Below are 16,498 nucleotides of genomic sequence, written 5' to 3' on the forward strand. Positions count from 1 at the left end.
TTCCAGGAACAGATCCCAATATTACAATAATAAACGGTATCACAAAGAAGCACATTATGACAGCAGACGTCATTGGAAGAGAAACGATAAACAGGATATAAATTTCACAAATCAGGGCGATCATAATCAAAATAGCAATAGGCTAAACACATCCTATACAGTGGCATGCACAATAATAACAGACCAACAAAAACCTACAGTAAATCAACCACCAGAACAAATCCACCACCGCACCAGCCGCCACCAAATAAAGATATCAAACATGCATCAAATTCGGTATGCAAAAAACAACCTATATTAAGTCTGCTATTCCTCCCGAAGAACTACCACCAGTAACCAGCCCACCACCGAAAATATTTTACAGCATTGACACAGAAATGATTAAAGAATTGCCAATAACCAAGCCTAAAAATAATGAACCACAGTCATGCACCGAACCTGTGTACCAGCATGCAATAACCCCACAACCTACCCGGTTTGAGCAGCCACCGTCCAAACATCGTTGGATTCACCCGCGGCACACTAGGTTCAAGGAGCAAACCGCTACCAAAGCAATCCGAAAGTGTGACCGGCAGGACGACGTCGGAGCGAACCCCAGAGTCCAACACCGGAAGGCCCGGAGACGGAAACGCCCGAGGAAGACACCAGACGACCGACCGCATGACCGACTACAGGAGAAAAGAGGCATGCACCACAAGGCCCGGAGGCGGAAAGTCAGGCGGAAGAAAAAGAAGTACCGCGCGCGACGATACCGGCCGCATGCACGTTTCAAACGCCCGAGGAGGACACCGGACCGAAACCAGGATGGAGGACCGGAGATCGACGGCATGCATCCGCGGCACATTCGCTTTAAAGCAGAAGATCAGCGATGTGACCGGAAGAATGGGCTAAAGAAATGTGACAAAAACGGACCTAATAAATGGATTAAAAATGGAGCTGCTTACGAAACAAATATGGAAACATGCATGGATGATAACAATAGATTGGATTACTTGTGGGAACTAATGAAGAATGGAAAGCATTTAAGAGGAATGAGAGAAATAAGGAGTTATATTAATAAAATGAAAGTACCTGACTATTATATGTTGAGAGATTATATTGTTAAAGAAATGATAAATGTTCTGATATATTGTATACTATTTGTTATGGCTGTGATATGGATAAAGGACTGCGTTGTAGGTATGATAGAAGATATTATGTTGTTGTTATTAAAAGAATCTATCATTGAGGATGGGAAAGGTTATATTATAAAAATGTTTATTGTTGTGAGCCTACTAATTTATAACGAACTGAAACCGAGAACATTAAATGAAAGTGAGAGGAAAAATGCATTAAGACTACAAGATGATTGGAAAAAGAATGGACTGAAATATATTACCATTAAGGAAGCTAAGAATTGTTTGAAAAGGTATACAAGATACCGGGGTTTTATATTTATGAAGGATAAATCATCATCAGGACAGCCTCATCTATAAATAACAACCGGACAGCAGCAAACCAAATTTAACTTGGTGGGAAAATATTTCTAATCTCAAACCGTATTATCGAGACACTAAGCGATAAGGATATAAACAATAATATTTTGGTTAAACGTCATTGGCCTACCTGACAAGATATACATACCAGACGAACGCCAACAATAAACTTAATTAGCAGACGAGTATCCACTTCGAATAACAACACCTGAAAATAAAGAAATAAAAAATTTAGAAACCATTTTTAACACCTTTCTTATTAGTGAAACAAGAGAATAAATAACTTCTAATGTTAAAAGCCAACTTACCTTCATGTAGCAGGAGGAGACATCAAGATGGCGACAAGTGATGAACCGAAGCCAACGTAAACCAGCTGTCCACTACGAAAACCAGAGTAGTCAATGCCTATTAAATCATCAAAGTTGATACCCCGAATAAGAAGATCAAGTGTCATATAAATGTGAATTGCATGTAGAGATATTATAAAAATATTATATTATTATTATTTATGTATAAACTAATTAAGAAAATCACTAAAATTATCCGCCAAATGATCAAACCGCATAGTTACCACCAAAAGCATTAATCCCAAGTCTCAATGTATTAGAGGAATAAGAAGTTCTTGTTGATAAAACCTACCAAAGATTATCCTTAAAAATATCTATTGTATGAAAGCAAAGCCCAAATTCTGCAAGAGAATGAAATGAAAATGTACAAGTCACTGTTCTATGTTGAGGGAGAAAATATATTTATACTCGGCAAGTCGGAGAATTACCAGTTTGTTAGGTTGGCAATGATTTTGCACTAACGTTCAAATGTGCTTCTGGCCTGAGGGCGGAGCGTGGATTAGAAAAAAGATTTATATTATGTATGGAGGAGGAGATAGTTTATATTGTGTATTGTGTGTAGAAGGAGATTGGCCGATGTAAGGCGTATGTATTTGAATGAATTATTTATTGTTGTATATGTTGTTGAATTGTTAGGAGGTAGGATTCTCAGTAGAGTTATTAGCAGACTTTGTAACATGTATGATTTCTGATCCAAAACCAACTGGATCATAAAATTATATTATATTCTCGAATTGTCGTTTTAAATCAGAAATCAGAGGGCGTTTTGTGTCACGTGGTAATTTGAAACCACCAAATATTTTTAAATGAGCCAATGAAATGTAATAGAACTATAAAATTGGAAAGAAGGTTAGACCTACCCAAAGAGTAAATCAACTCAAAGCAAGTATTATTAGCGATTAGGAGTAATAGCATTATCAACAACGATAAGAAAACATGTATTATTGTGATTTAAAAATTATGAGAACCCATTGGTAAGATCAAAAAATTATAAAGCGGCATACTTATTATTGGCGGATTGTAAAGAGAAAAAAAAATAAAATGCATGAACATTGAGGTTAGAGTTACTTGTTTACATTTTGAAAAGAATTAGTCGATCTTGGATAAATCGATAATTATCAGAACCAATACTGAACGAATCAGCTGATTATTCGATCAACCCATATGACCGGTTGAATCATATAAAATTCACTCATAAAGGATATATTAAGTATACTAAAGGAAGTCGATGTGTAGAATTACAAACAACTATTATTTCTGTATAAATATTTATTATAATCCAAAAAAGCATGATAAATCAAGAGTATACAAAACTCATATAAAAACTAAATGTATATCTATTAAAATCGTATGTTACGATTTATTTATGAATTCAATTTAAGATAAACACTCCATATATTGTATAAAAACTTCTTTTATTTAAATTTTTCTATTATAAAGCTGAGGAAGCCCTGATTCCCAAGGCAACCAATTGTATTGAGTCTATTAAGTTGAAGGCCAATCAGAGAGTAGCTTACAGAATTATTCTAAGAAGAGGCAAATTTTTCTGAAAACCTCCTTCTTCTGGCTTAAGATCCCGACCGGAGAGGATGCACATGGAGTTTAGGGTTGTTTCTTATTCCTTTTAAAAATTTTAATGAACTATTAAGCCAAACCCTTTTTTAAATGTAATGTATGTTTGTTGAATGTTAATTATTTGTGAACTCAGTGCTGTCAAGGAGTTCGTAATTGTAAAAATTCCCATAAAAATAGCTTTAATTCGAAAGAAACTTATAAAAATCTGGATCACGCGTTAGCCCAGCAGTGACGAAAAGGAGTCTACCCAATTAATTATTGGAAATAATTAATTCAATCCACGAGAACATCTAGAACTTCAGTTCAGTGAGTGATAAGTCAAACCAAACGAGCTCGTTTTTTCGTTTTTTCTACGTTCAGTGGGGGTAATTATTAAAACAAAAAGCGCTATTCCAATTAATTAGAATTAAAATAAAAAGTCACCACGTGTTGAACAATATCACATAGTCCATAAGAACATTTTATAAATTTATTTAATATATGTAGGAAGCTTACTTCCATGCACAGCCCGAACTCATATAAAGCCCTGAGATCTCATGTTTGAATATTAATTTATTAAATATTAATTTTGTTAATTGACCAAAGTATATCATATCAAACTTATAGACCGAACAGGTTTTTATTGGCAGAATTGCGTATTGATTGGAAGTCTAAGTACCAGTATAAATTTAATATATTTATGAATTTGAAACTCACTATTGTGAATATTGGCAAAGCCTGTGATAATTATTCAGATTTTAGAAATAGATTATTTAAGTGAATTATAGATTTATCGAATATCTTATGCACATCTTTTTTGTGGGAATATATTTTGTGTTTATGTCAGCATACAAATCGTAGAAATTTATTTTATCCTAGTTCATCTCGTGATATACAGTTTGAGCTGTTTTAATATCAACAAATATTTTGCAGCATTTAAAATTATTGAATCAAGTAATATTAACCTTATTCAGAGCACTCAATATTTATCATCCTTTGATGATATTCATTTTATCAGCCAGAACAAGTATATCAAGAAATTATATTAATAAGGTTCCAGTTATATCATATAAGGATCCAGAGAGCTTCAAGAACTGGCGTTGTAAGTTCTAAGGAATTTTGAAAGGGTATATTGGTGAATACTTGTATTCACGACGAGCGTTTTAAGAATCAACTAGAAACAACTATAGTTGGTCCTGATTATTCTCTAGTGGTACATGGTTACTGATAATCAGTCATCAAATATTCTTTTAATTTCCTTACTGGTATTCTTCAAGAACTTCATAGAAGCAGCGGTAAGAATTACCAATCACCGGTCACTGAACCTTATGGTGATTATTTGTATTTATAAAATTCATGTTTCTACCACTGAGCTAGAGCTGAGGTTTGAACCCAGTAATTTTGCGAGCCGGAAGGCCTTAATTTTTTGTGAATTTATTCGCAAAAGAGGGAATTTAGAGACTGCTCTTATAAATACCAGAAACATCGTATTATCTGTGAAGGAATTACAATCCACAACTTCTCACAATAGCTTCATAACGTGGGACTCTATCATAAGAGATAACCCCCCCAGGAGCACAACTTCACACATTGTAGAATAGTTTCGAAGCATACGTTGTTTCCTTATCACCTTCGGCAAATATATTATCTTGGCAATCAAATATGAGAAACCAAAGATTGAATGTTGATCCAATTTCTAGCTAGATGAGTAATGATCAGATTCTGTCGAATAACGGGTGAGGATTGTTGTAGCGGTGGAATGGAAAGAGTGATACAGTGACGCCGAGTCATCCCTTCAGACTGCTTGCTGCTATTCTGTCATTCTGGGCCAGGCTCTCAGCACCAGGTAGATAAGTGTCTAATTGGATTTTCAGACTGTCTCGCTCTGTAGCCGTCAATGAGAATAGAACCGAATTAATCTGATGTCTTCCTTCAATCCCAGCCGGACTGTTTTCCCCCAACGTCGGGTTGGTTCGTATTCAAAATGTCCACAAAGCTCACACGTCCCTTCTCTCTTAACGAATTGCTCATCAAGGATGATTTTGCTGACAATCAGCTGCTCCTTGGTACTTTCTGTGATCAATTAATAATGCAAGTGATAATTAAACAAGTGAATAAAATGTTGTTTTAAGACTGACAAATTTTCAATTTGCATAACTTATTTTTCCAAGATAAGATAAAGTATCACAAAACTTTTCCAATCCACACTATGAATTGTTTTATGAAGGTATTAAACACAATCCTATTCAAATAATAAAAACAGGATTTCTGTCGCACCCAAATTTCGTCCACCATTTTGAATCCAACTTAATTTTTTTCAATTGGTAGGTGGTCATATGATACATGATTTTGATACAGGATTTGAAGAGAAAATGTGGTGGAAGTATGGTGAAAACCGCACATCGATACATCAAACCTTTCAAAAGTTATTCTAATTCAAAGATACTGATATATATTGTAATCCATCTATCTATCATCTTCTATAATATAATGAAGGAAAGAACTGGCTTTTACACGTATACACTTGTGAAGGATAGGAAAATTATCCATCTTTGATACATGATTTTGATGAAGGATTTGAAGAGAAAATATGGTGGAAGTATGGTGAAAACCGCACATCGATACATCAAACCTTTCAAAAGTTATTCTAATTCAAAGATACTGATATATATTATAATCCATCTATCTATCATCTTCTATGATATAATGAAGGAAAGAACTGGCTTTTACACGTATACACTTGTGAAGGATAGGAAAATTATTATGTTTGACGCATTATCACGTCTGAACTACTGGACTGATTTATACACAAAAAATGGCCAAATTTCTATATTCAAAGCTGCATGTCTTGTGAAATACTTCTGATAAAATTTCCAAATCTAGTGAGGATGTGAAAATTGTCCCCCTCTACCCACTCCAATAGATAATACTTCCGATTCCAAAACAATTCAAAAGTTACAGAAGATTTTAAAAATGGCGATTTTAGTTTTTAGATTTTTTCGTGATTTAACTGTTGATCAAGAGTTTCTAAAACGAGTCTGATACATCATAGAAACTCATGATTGATTCCAAATTGTAGATCAATTCATCCTCTACGAGCTCAGTTGCCTAAAATCCATCTTGAATCACTTTTCCCTATCATAGAGATGCCAAAACCGTGAATATGAAAAAATTATCTACAATTTCCGGTTTTTTCAACAATCAAAGCTCACTTTACGAACATATTTTTTCTTAAATCGTTCACACCAGTTGAAAGAGAAAATTCGATTGTACATTTCAAGATCAAGAAATGATTTTTATGATAAGGGGTTAACGAGATTCATAGCTTCGAATATAGAAATTGGCCATTTTTTGTTTATTGGAATATGGGCTTAAGTACACTCAAGAATAAATTTTCCATTTATTCCTCCACTAGGAAATACTGGAATGAAGTGCATCTAACGGGTAATTTTCATAGAACATAATCTCATGAACTTATCTCATTGTGCGAAATAATATCAAGGTGAGGGCAATGTAGTTGGTGATGATGGTTGAAGCTGAAAATTAGGTGTTTTTCACAATACAAGGAGCATTGTTGTCAGGTGTACCTGGGAATCTATATGAGACAGAGCTCTCTACCTGATCTCAGATTGTAGAGCACAGAAATACGCCCAGAGGGATTTTGAATTATACATCTTAATGGTAAAAATCGGAAGATATTGTTGATAGAAAACTAAAATTCATCAAAATTCATTTTTTCTTCAAATTTCACTCATTTTTGAAAAATCATAGCTCAGTACTCATTGAAGAAAGAGAGTTCCGAATGATCTCATTTCATTCAGAATTTTATAATGTAAAAAAAAGGCTGGAGCAAATTTCTCTGTCCGACTACGAGATTTGGCAGAAATAGCTGAAAACTGGAAAATGAGCCGAAAATACGAGGTTTTTGGGCCACTCTGTATCTAGCACAAGGAAATTTTGCATGAAGAAATTGGTTCTGAACTTCTCTTATGTACTGAAATAATATATTAAGAATCTGGTGTGGCGCACTCACACAACTTTCCTTGCCGTTATGAAAATTGATCACCTTACGCTAGTGTTCCCGCGCATCTCAAGTCTACTATTCAAAGATTTGAGCCAGCTGGTGACAGGGCAGTAACGCTGGAGACACACATGAGGTCTGCTATCTCTTCATAGTGAATGATTTAATAGAATCAACATTAATTTGCAATTGAATAATCACATTTACTCGAATTTAAAGCTTATTTTCAATTTTAGGTGAAAATGTTACTGAACATTAATTGTAGAGATTTTCATGCTCAATCTACTCCACTTGATTTTTTTCGTTTCAATTGTATCTGAAGCCTGATAATTGGGAATCTATCTGCATTGATGGGGCGAAGCTCCTGAAATTTTTACAGATATGGGACTTGTGGCAGTTGATAGAGCTTATCGATGACTATTTTAGGTATGAATTTGATCAAAATCGTTGGAGCCGTTTTCGAGAAAATTGCAAAAAACCCTGTTTTTGACAACATTTTCGCCATTTTAGCCGCCATTTTGGATTGGATCAGATCGAAATTGCTCGTGTCGGATACTTATATCGTAAGGACCTTAAGTTCCAAATTTCAAGTCATTCCGTTAATTGGGAGATGAGATATCGTGTCCACACACACACACACAACACACACACACACACACACACACACACACACACACACACACACACACACACACACACACATACAGTTCAATACCCAAAAACCACTTTTTTGGACTCAGGGGACCTTGAAACGTATAGAAATTTAGAAATTGGGGTACCTTAATTTTTTTCGTAAAGCAATACTTTCCTTACCTATGGTAATAGGGCAAGGAAAGTAAGAAATCAGAGCTACAATATAAATTGCAAGCACACCCCCTTTTACATGTCTATATTGACTGGACTATATAGGATGTATGTTCCACCTTGCCTGAATAGGCCTTATACGATATCAGCTGGAATTTTCACACATTATTTCATAATTTTTCCAAAGATTCTCAACGTCAATTCTACGTTGAAACTAAATTTAAAATCGGAGTGACTTATCTCCTAATGAAACATTCTATAGTGAGACTCACTACTCACTAGTCTCATTTCAACTTGCAACATTTTTTTTGAATGATATCAATGCAATCAATGCTGACAATATGGAATTGTTCTAACTATAACTAGGTCCAAGTTATAATGGCAGTGGAGGAAGAAAGAAAGGAGAAAAGATTGGTTGATTCTCTGCTTTTTATAGAGGATAACCGGTTTAGCCTATGTGATGTAATATAAACTGTTCATTCTTGTTTGAAATAATCAATTATATTCCATTTTTAAAGAAAATATATTTTGCAATTATTGAATAATAAATATCCATTATTAATATAGAATATTTTGTTGATTCAGTATATTTCTACATTTATAAAAAAAACGATTTAGCAACGTTGCGGGGCTAGAAAAGGATAACAATATAAGCTTTATCAAATATAATAGACAAGGATAGCAACAACATTGTTGATAAAATACTGCCTGTATAACGTGGACCTTACTATAACGTGGTGCTGCATCGTAGCTGAACTGTTAACACTGAATTCACAATACGAAAGTTCAGAATCACTGTTTACTTCAATAGGAATTCCAACGCAACGCACTTCACTCTCGAATAACTTCTCCCAAACAGCATCTGTCACATTTTCCCATGGCCCAAACTGTGCTCGAAATACAATAAAGTATTTACAAAGCTGGCGAAGAAACCGAGCATAAAGTTCACTACTTGATGAGATAATCCAATCTGTCAGAACGGGCTCTCAAAATCAACGAGGGTTTTTAGAAAGCTTGAAGGCAGGCAATTCCATATCTTTATCATCAAACAAAGATCTGTCTCTATAATAGGGCCTGAAAATATAAAGGGGACGGTTTTCTGGAACCCATTCGCAGAAATGGTGTCCCTATAGAATTTGATTCGTAATTGGTTGTCTTGTTATTGTAGGCTACAGCCTTGCAATCATCGGCTCGTAAATAGCTGCTTTCCACTGTTGGAGAACAAGACAGCGCCCACCAAAATAATTATTGTGTCTCCGAGCTAATGAAGAGTTGAGCTGTAGATGCGGATGAATGGCTCAAATAAGATAGTAGAAAGTATTGTCTGAGAATTCATGGAATCTTATAGAAAAATGATTCAAATGAAGAAGATTTGAAAATGATGAAGAATTGGGAGTAGTTGCTGCTGAGAGAATGAAACGTGCTTTGACGTTTCATAAACATCATTTGAAAAAAATATTATTCTAATCAATCAATCTCAATAATTAATAAGAGTATCAAAGTGACATTTCTGAGAGTATTGCATTATGTTGATTATGCTGAATTTTCAGATTTGACTTAGAACAAATGAGTTATTTAAATCAGGATGCTTTCTGCCGAAAAAATGAAACAGGCCTAGACTTTTCATAAGCTTGATTTTGAAAGAGCCTAGTCGTTTGTGAGTTTGTGGGTGTCGACGATTGATTTAGATTGCTTCCATCAATCAACTTTTCAATTTTCAACACATATTTTTCGAAACATAATACCCTTTGAGTTCATTGGCCAACGAAATTTACTCACTTCCCCGTACTTTTTATGCACATGATGGTACAAGATTGAAAGTGCATAAGAAAACAATTGTAGTGACTTATCATAGAAAATTCCATATCTCAATTCAATAGGAATCAGATTGTTTCTCCTGAATTTGCGAAGCAGACGTGAATAAGATCCAACTCAGGCGCGGATCCATTTTTCCAAGTGGCGATTAAAAAAATGTTGAATGTTTAGAATAAGTATCATATGACCTTGGCATATGAATAAACAAATCCAAAGATTCTTATTGATATTGAAAATGAGATCTCAAATGCTGTTTTCGATTAAAAACTTAAACAATTCTCCTGGTGGAGGAGAGTCGAACAGTGGGGTAATTTCAGTCACCCTCCCCCCACAACAGATCTGAGTCCTTGAACCGCGCCTAATCCAACTTTGAGAATAGCCATAACGCCATTTTGAATAGGTGAGCCTATTGTATTGCAGGACCTATTTGATTAGTCCAATGGAAATTCAGACTCGATATTTTCTAGCAATAATAATAATTAGTTACTCTTTCAACTCTGAAATAGACTCCAATAATGATACTTGTGCAGCTATCAATGAATTCACACTGTGGGCTAATAAATCTCATTTCATGGACGTATTGTATCCAGGTGTAGTGTAAGTACTTTGTATCTAGAGCTCTGTGATTAGTGAAGCCAGTATAATTGAGTAGAAAACGCTTGTTGCGCCCTCAAAGGACGCGTTTAACTTCAGAATTACATTGACCTCAATCACCCAATAGGACCCCGCCACAAAATGGCGATGTTCTCTGCTCTGACCGAGTTATCGCCTCACTTGCACTTTTGGCTCTGAAATCCGTTTTGTATTTCAGCTTCTACTGGTTGTGGACACAGCACGACACGGCACCGACAACTAAAACAATTTTCCGCCTTCATGCATTCGATAAAACCGAATTAACATCTTGTGAGTTTAACTGCAGAGTATTCACAAACCTCTCTTGTACAAGCTACTGTTTTCATAGACTTTTCCTGCTTTTATTTTACCTCTAGAAAATTGTGCCGTTCGCATATAGAAAACTTTACATTAATCAACAGCTTTTCCAAAATTATTCAAATATAAAATATGGTGCTTTATCTGAATTTTCATCAATATTATTCTGCCTTTCCCAATTCTCAACACTGATGAATGAGCATAATCCTCAATCTCGTTCATTCATTCACAAAGATAAGAGCGAAATGATAATAGACTATGCACATTACATTTTATTACACAAAATACTATAATCAAAATTGACCGAGCGAAGTGAGGTCTAAGATTCAAGTCGACGGTTTTGCATTTCTCTTTATGTTTCTATGTTTTTATGTTTCGCATTTACAGCGAAACGCGGCAATAGATTTCCATGAAATTTGACAGGTATGTTCCTCTTTGAATTTCGCGTCTACGTATTTATAAGGTTTTTTGAAATTTTGCATTTCAAGGATAATATAGAAGGAAAATGAGTCTCCTTCTAATGCCAATATTACCGTAAAAATCAGACTATAAAATTATTTATCATAAATCAGCTGTCGAGTGGATAATTATTGCATGCAATTGATATCTCAATGTAACTTGGTAAAAAAATCAGGTGTTTTGTGGACTATTCCTCATCGCATGCAATTGTTATGCACTATTGATTCCATGCAATAACGCATGCAATAATATAACTAAAATAACATAGTATTGTCTCTCGACCTTTCTCTGCTTTCAACTCGGGCTGACCTGTTGACAGTATGTCTTGTAGCTTTTGATATTAGAATTTTTTAGTACACCAACCCCAACATCCATTATTGCTTTCACACCGATATCTTGCCGACACGACATTCAGACAGGATTTACTCTAATGGACAGTATAAGAGGAGGCTGTGGTTTATAACTGCGTGAGGTCTACTGTTCACAGAACTACTAGTTGACCAAGCAAAGTGAGGTCCAAGATTCAAGACGACGGTTTTGCATTTCTCTTTATCTTTATATTTATGTTCCGCATTTACAGCGAAACGCAGCAATAGATTTTCATCAAATTCGACAGGTATTTTCTTTTCGACAGGAAATTCCTTTTTGAATTTCGCGTCGACAGATACATACGGTTTTTTGAAATTCTGCATTTAAAGGATAATATAAAAGGAAAAGGAGTTTCCTTTGAGCGCCAATATTATCGCTAAAATCAGACTTCAGAATAATTATTCATCACAAATCAGCTGTCTAGTGGACTATAATACTACCCGTTCAAAATCATAGAGCATCTTGAAAATTTATCTTTCCATCAACGTTAGTAGACAGTGTTGTCTACTTACTTTGTCTTTCCATAAGCTGAGGCCATGATACTTGTTTGGAGTTTGGAGTTATTGATGGAAAACATTTTTTCTACATTTTTCTTTTTCAATCTGATGATTAAAATTGCAACAAATATAATTGAGAAGAAATTGATTTCTAAAATCATGAAAAGTGAGAAATGATGTCTTTAGGAAATCAGCATTATGGTAGTATATTTTGTTAAGCTGCGTTTACACTAAAGTTAATAACAAAGTGTTAATAACTTAATCTTTATGGAATCTATTAGATGGAACATAACTTATCATACACATGATGAACATATGTTGTGCCGGGCACTCTTTTTAATTCAGGCCTTTTCCCAAGTTATAATAGTAAATTTAATACGCAATAGACTAGAGCCATTATTGTAAGTGAGTTAGCGAAATAAATTATTTTCTCTCTCTATTATGAACGGCCATGACTTCGAGTTTCCCATGATAGATATTTAAAAATTGTGGCTCCGAGTCGTCGAGGAATGTAGATTATGGAATTATCTCTAGAACTTAGCCTTCCTGTCGCGACATAAAGTGCGATAAGTTGGAAAACAGCAAGCAATGAAATTATAACAAACTACCGATTGCAGTTACTATTTGGTCCAAAGGCTCTAGAAGCCACGCGACGATTGGTCAAATTGATTCCCTTCGCCCAATAGGAGACCTGTCTCTAAATACAGTAGTGGGGATTCCCCAGTCGAGAGACCAGATTACGTTTCGGAGGACACTTTGCTAGGAGCACTACGAGAGTAAAGATGTAGTCATTATGTTTCGCCCTTTTTGGGCAAGTTTATAAGTTTATATAATTAGTTAATGTAGGAGCTAGTTTTATTTTTATTAAAGTTTAAATTTTTCTAGTAGTGCCATGTCCTGAAAGGTTTAATTGTGTTTCTTCTTCATGTACGAATAATTGTTTCTTCAAATAACCGCTAAGGTACGTAAAATAAGGTTAAAATATAATTTAGGGAATTTAATTAATTGAAACTTCAATCAAAGAGTATTTTATCAACAAAGCCTGTTATTTTTCAAGCTAATAATATTGATTGAGAATAATCCTTTTGATTATATTAGTGATGGAAGATACTTATAAATTTTTTCTAAAGAAGTATAGAAAGTTTTCAGTTACGTTACATTTGAGTTATTGTTTCTGGAGATATATTATCGTAGAGTATTGCTGAAAGTCAGGAAGATAGCCTTCAAATTGGAATGAAATTTTTAAGATTATGTTCATATTGAGTTTATGACATTTTATATTTTTCAGACTCTGTTTTCTTATGTCATTAAGGCTTTCGAATGATTTAGTAAATTTTTATGATAGAAATCTTAATAGACGACCTTTTCCATGAAATTAAAATAAATAAATGTTGGCTAGCGCACAAGTTTCCAACAATACTAGTCGAGCTACTATATGAAAAATTATATTTGATTTCGCAAACCAAACGAAAAATATCATATAAGTTAGCATCATTTCAATCTAAATTATTCCTTTCCTAAGAGTATTATATCAATTTATATAAAAGTTAACATCATAATTAATGAAGTATTCATTTTTCTAAAAGCATTATATTAATTTATTACGAGTGTTTTCATAAATGTTGCATTGTATATTAATGACACTCTGGCTAGTAAATCCGTTTTAATTCAATCTGTTAAATTTTGAGAATGAAATCAGAACGTCAAGATAAAATCTAAATTAAATAACAGAATAAACTCCTGTTTTAGCTTTTGATGAATTGTAGGAAGAGTTAGAAATTAATGCTGTAATACATTTATTTACAGCGGTTCATGTGTGTCCCCAAACCAACTTCTTGTACTACCACCCCTTTGGTCCGCAACTTTATGTAACACCGCTTCAAGACACCCGCTCAGACGACAGGTCTAGGGACGTAAGAGGACGTCGCCGTCAAGCCAAATTCAACCGGTAAAAGTTCACCGCCAAAAACAAGGTACTGTAACCCCGACGATAAAGCAACGTACAGACCAACGAAAGTGCAGTGTAGTGAAACAAAGGTTCATTCGAGAATGTCAATCAAAAGTGGGGATTCAAAATTATTATGAAATGGGTTATATGGGTTACTATCGACGAAATTTGGGTTCAACGGGCTTTTCTTTCTTGAGTAATTTTATGTTGAAATTAACTTGTTATTTGATGACTGATATTGTTTGGTTTTGTGACGTATTGCTATCTAAACGGGGATAGTAATGCGCCCCCGAATCAGATGAAGAATGTCAACAAAGTAACATGAAATTGTTGTTTCTGTTGTTCGATTTTAGTTGCCAATGTTTATTGAAGCTGTTTTATTTTTCAATTATTTCAAATTGTAGTGCTATTCTATAGTAAAAACCTATTAAATCAGGCATGGCAAGATTAATTGAAGTTTTCTTGATTCTAGCCCGTTCACCTGCATGAATTAGGTATAGACTCAGGTATTTTCTAGATGTGTCGGCCTATTTCTAAATTCTAAATTTTATTCAAAATTATCTTCTTTATCACCTTTAAAAACGTAAGGCACAATGTGTTTGTCAAGTTCCGTTCAATCTAATAGAATCTATAAGGATTATTAAGCTATCAACATTTTGTCAATAACTTTGGTGTGGACCCAGCTTAAATTTCAACATACCGATTTTTCGCCAACACGACACCACAGAATGTTCTCTGATGGGTTGATTGGATTGAGGTATCGGCGGCAGCCAGACCTGATAACAGCGCTCACACTCACATTCCGGGACGACACGTCACGGTACGATGGGACAGAAAGCTCTATGTTCATTTAGGATTTTTTCTAGACATTTCAAATTGATAAATCATTTATTAATTCTAGAGAAAACCTAACAACAGGTCAATTTAACCATAGAGAAACAATAGCTTGAGTAGATATCCATGGTATAGGGTGTTTATGTCGCAACTTTTACTGTTATCTCAAGTCGATTACTATCGATTATTGTAGATTTTTACTGTTTTGGCCGGGTGAGTGTATGAACGGCACAATATGAGGGACTACCAGCGTCACACAGCTTTTTGGGAAAGAAATACGTGGACTATCTCGGCTTGAGAGAACAGTAAAAGTTGCGACATAAACGCCCTACTGTTATATCCCTACCATGGGATATCTACTCAACTTATTGTTTCTCTATGATGTAACTTACTGAGCAAGAGGTCTTCTGTTTACAGAACTACTAGTATAATTATGACATTGGAGGAAAAACTAGGCTGAGCCTGTACTACTAAGTTGGTGTACACCCAAATGTACGTAGTAGAATCCCGATGAGGTTCGTTTATAATATAAAATATCAATAATAATATATACTGTTGTGGAATCCCGATGAGGTTCGATGATAATGAGTCTTCTCATGCACCAGCCACTAACCAACGACCAATCACTGAGAGATTAGAATTATCTCGAACAATATCTGCCACTCTATCAAATTCTTAGTAGTTCTTCTTACAAAAAAATATCAGCAGACTGCCGATTTGGTCTAACAAGTTGACTCCTAGTTTTTCTGAGCGGGGGTGAGCAGAAATTACAAGAAGCCAACTGCGCATGCATGACTGCTGTATTCCTAATTTATAAAGTTACACTGTGCTAGGCTGATTGACTCAAATAGCTGACAACAACTCAACTGGTTTACTTCATGATAAGCATAGAATCGTATTAATGCTGTGACGGTCAATAGGTCCAGGGATCAACACGTGAGACCGTGACTGTATTCATTCATGGGTTGAAGAAGATGAAGTTATATGGTATGAAAATTACATGAGATATTGAATCAATACATTTTATCTGATTGTATTGTTTGTAGGAAAGAGAGATAGATCACTTACGTCTTCGACGACAGGATGAGTTGTGCTTAATTTCTCTCTGTAATCCTTTCCAAAGCTTCGATACTATCAAAGAGTAGGCCAGACTCATGATAATGAGCGGGATGAGTAGCAATATGGCATCAAGGAACAAATTGAACACTTTTTCACTCAACTGTGTCGGCCATGTCTCTCTACACTTATGTTTCCCTGAAACAAGACATTCATAGCATGTTTATCGATTCATTTATCTACTGGAAGAAAAAGCATTACCTCTCAAATATATTATACAACATAAACATATTATCCTCTTCAATGACTACCTCTTTTCCTAAACCAATGATAAATAGGAAATTTTCTATGTGTGTTTTTCCAATTGCAAAATTTTTCACATACTGAGA

General features: G+C 34.8%; 1 protein-coding gene across 1 annotated transcript in view; it reads right to left on the reverse strand.

The window, feature by feature from the left end:
* The window catches only part of LOC111043708 (cholecystokinin receptor type A-like), a 221,049-nt gene that overhangs the window by 159,319 nt on the left and 45,232 nt on the right, over window positions 1-16,498 (reverse strand). The window contains exon 5 of the mRNA XM_039424393.1: window positions 16,122-16,307. Within this exon, the coding sequence (XP_039280327.1) occupies window positions 16,122-16,307 (186 nt within the window). The remainder of the gene's footprint in view (window positions 1-16,121; window positions 16,308-16,498) is intronic.

Source organism: Nilaparvata lugens, chromosome 3 (assembly GCF_014356525.2).
Source record: "Nilaparvata lugens isolate BPH chromosome 3, ASM1435652v1, whole genome shotgun sequence".
In the NCBI taxonomy this organism is placed as follows: domain Eukaryota; kingdom Metazoa; phylum Arthropoda; class Insecta; order Hemiptera; family Delphacidae; genus Nilaparvata; species Nilaparvata lugens.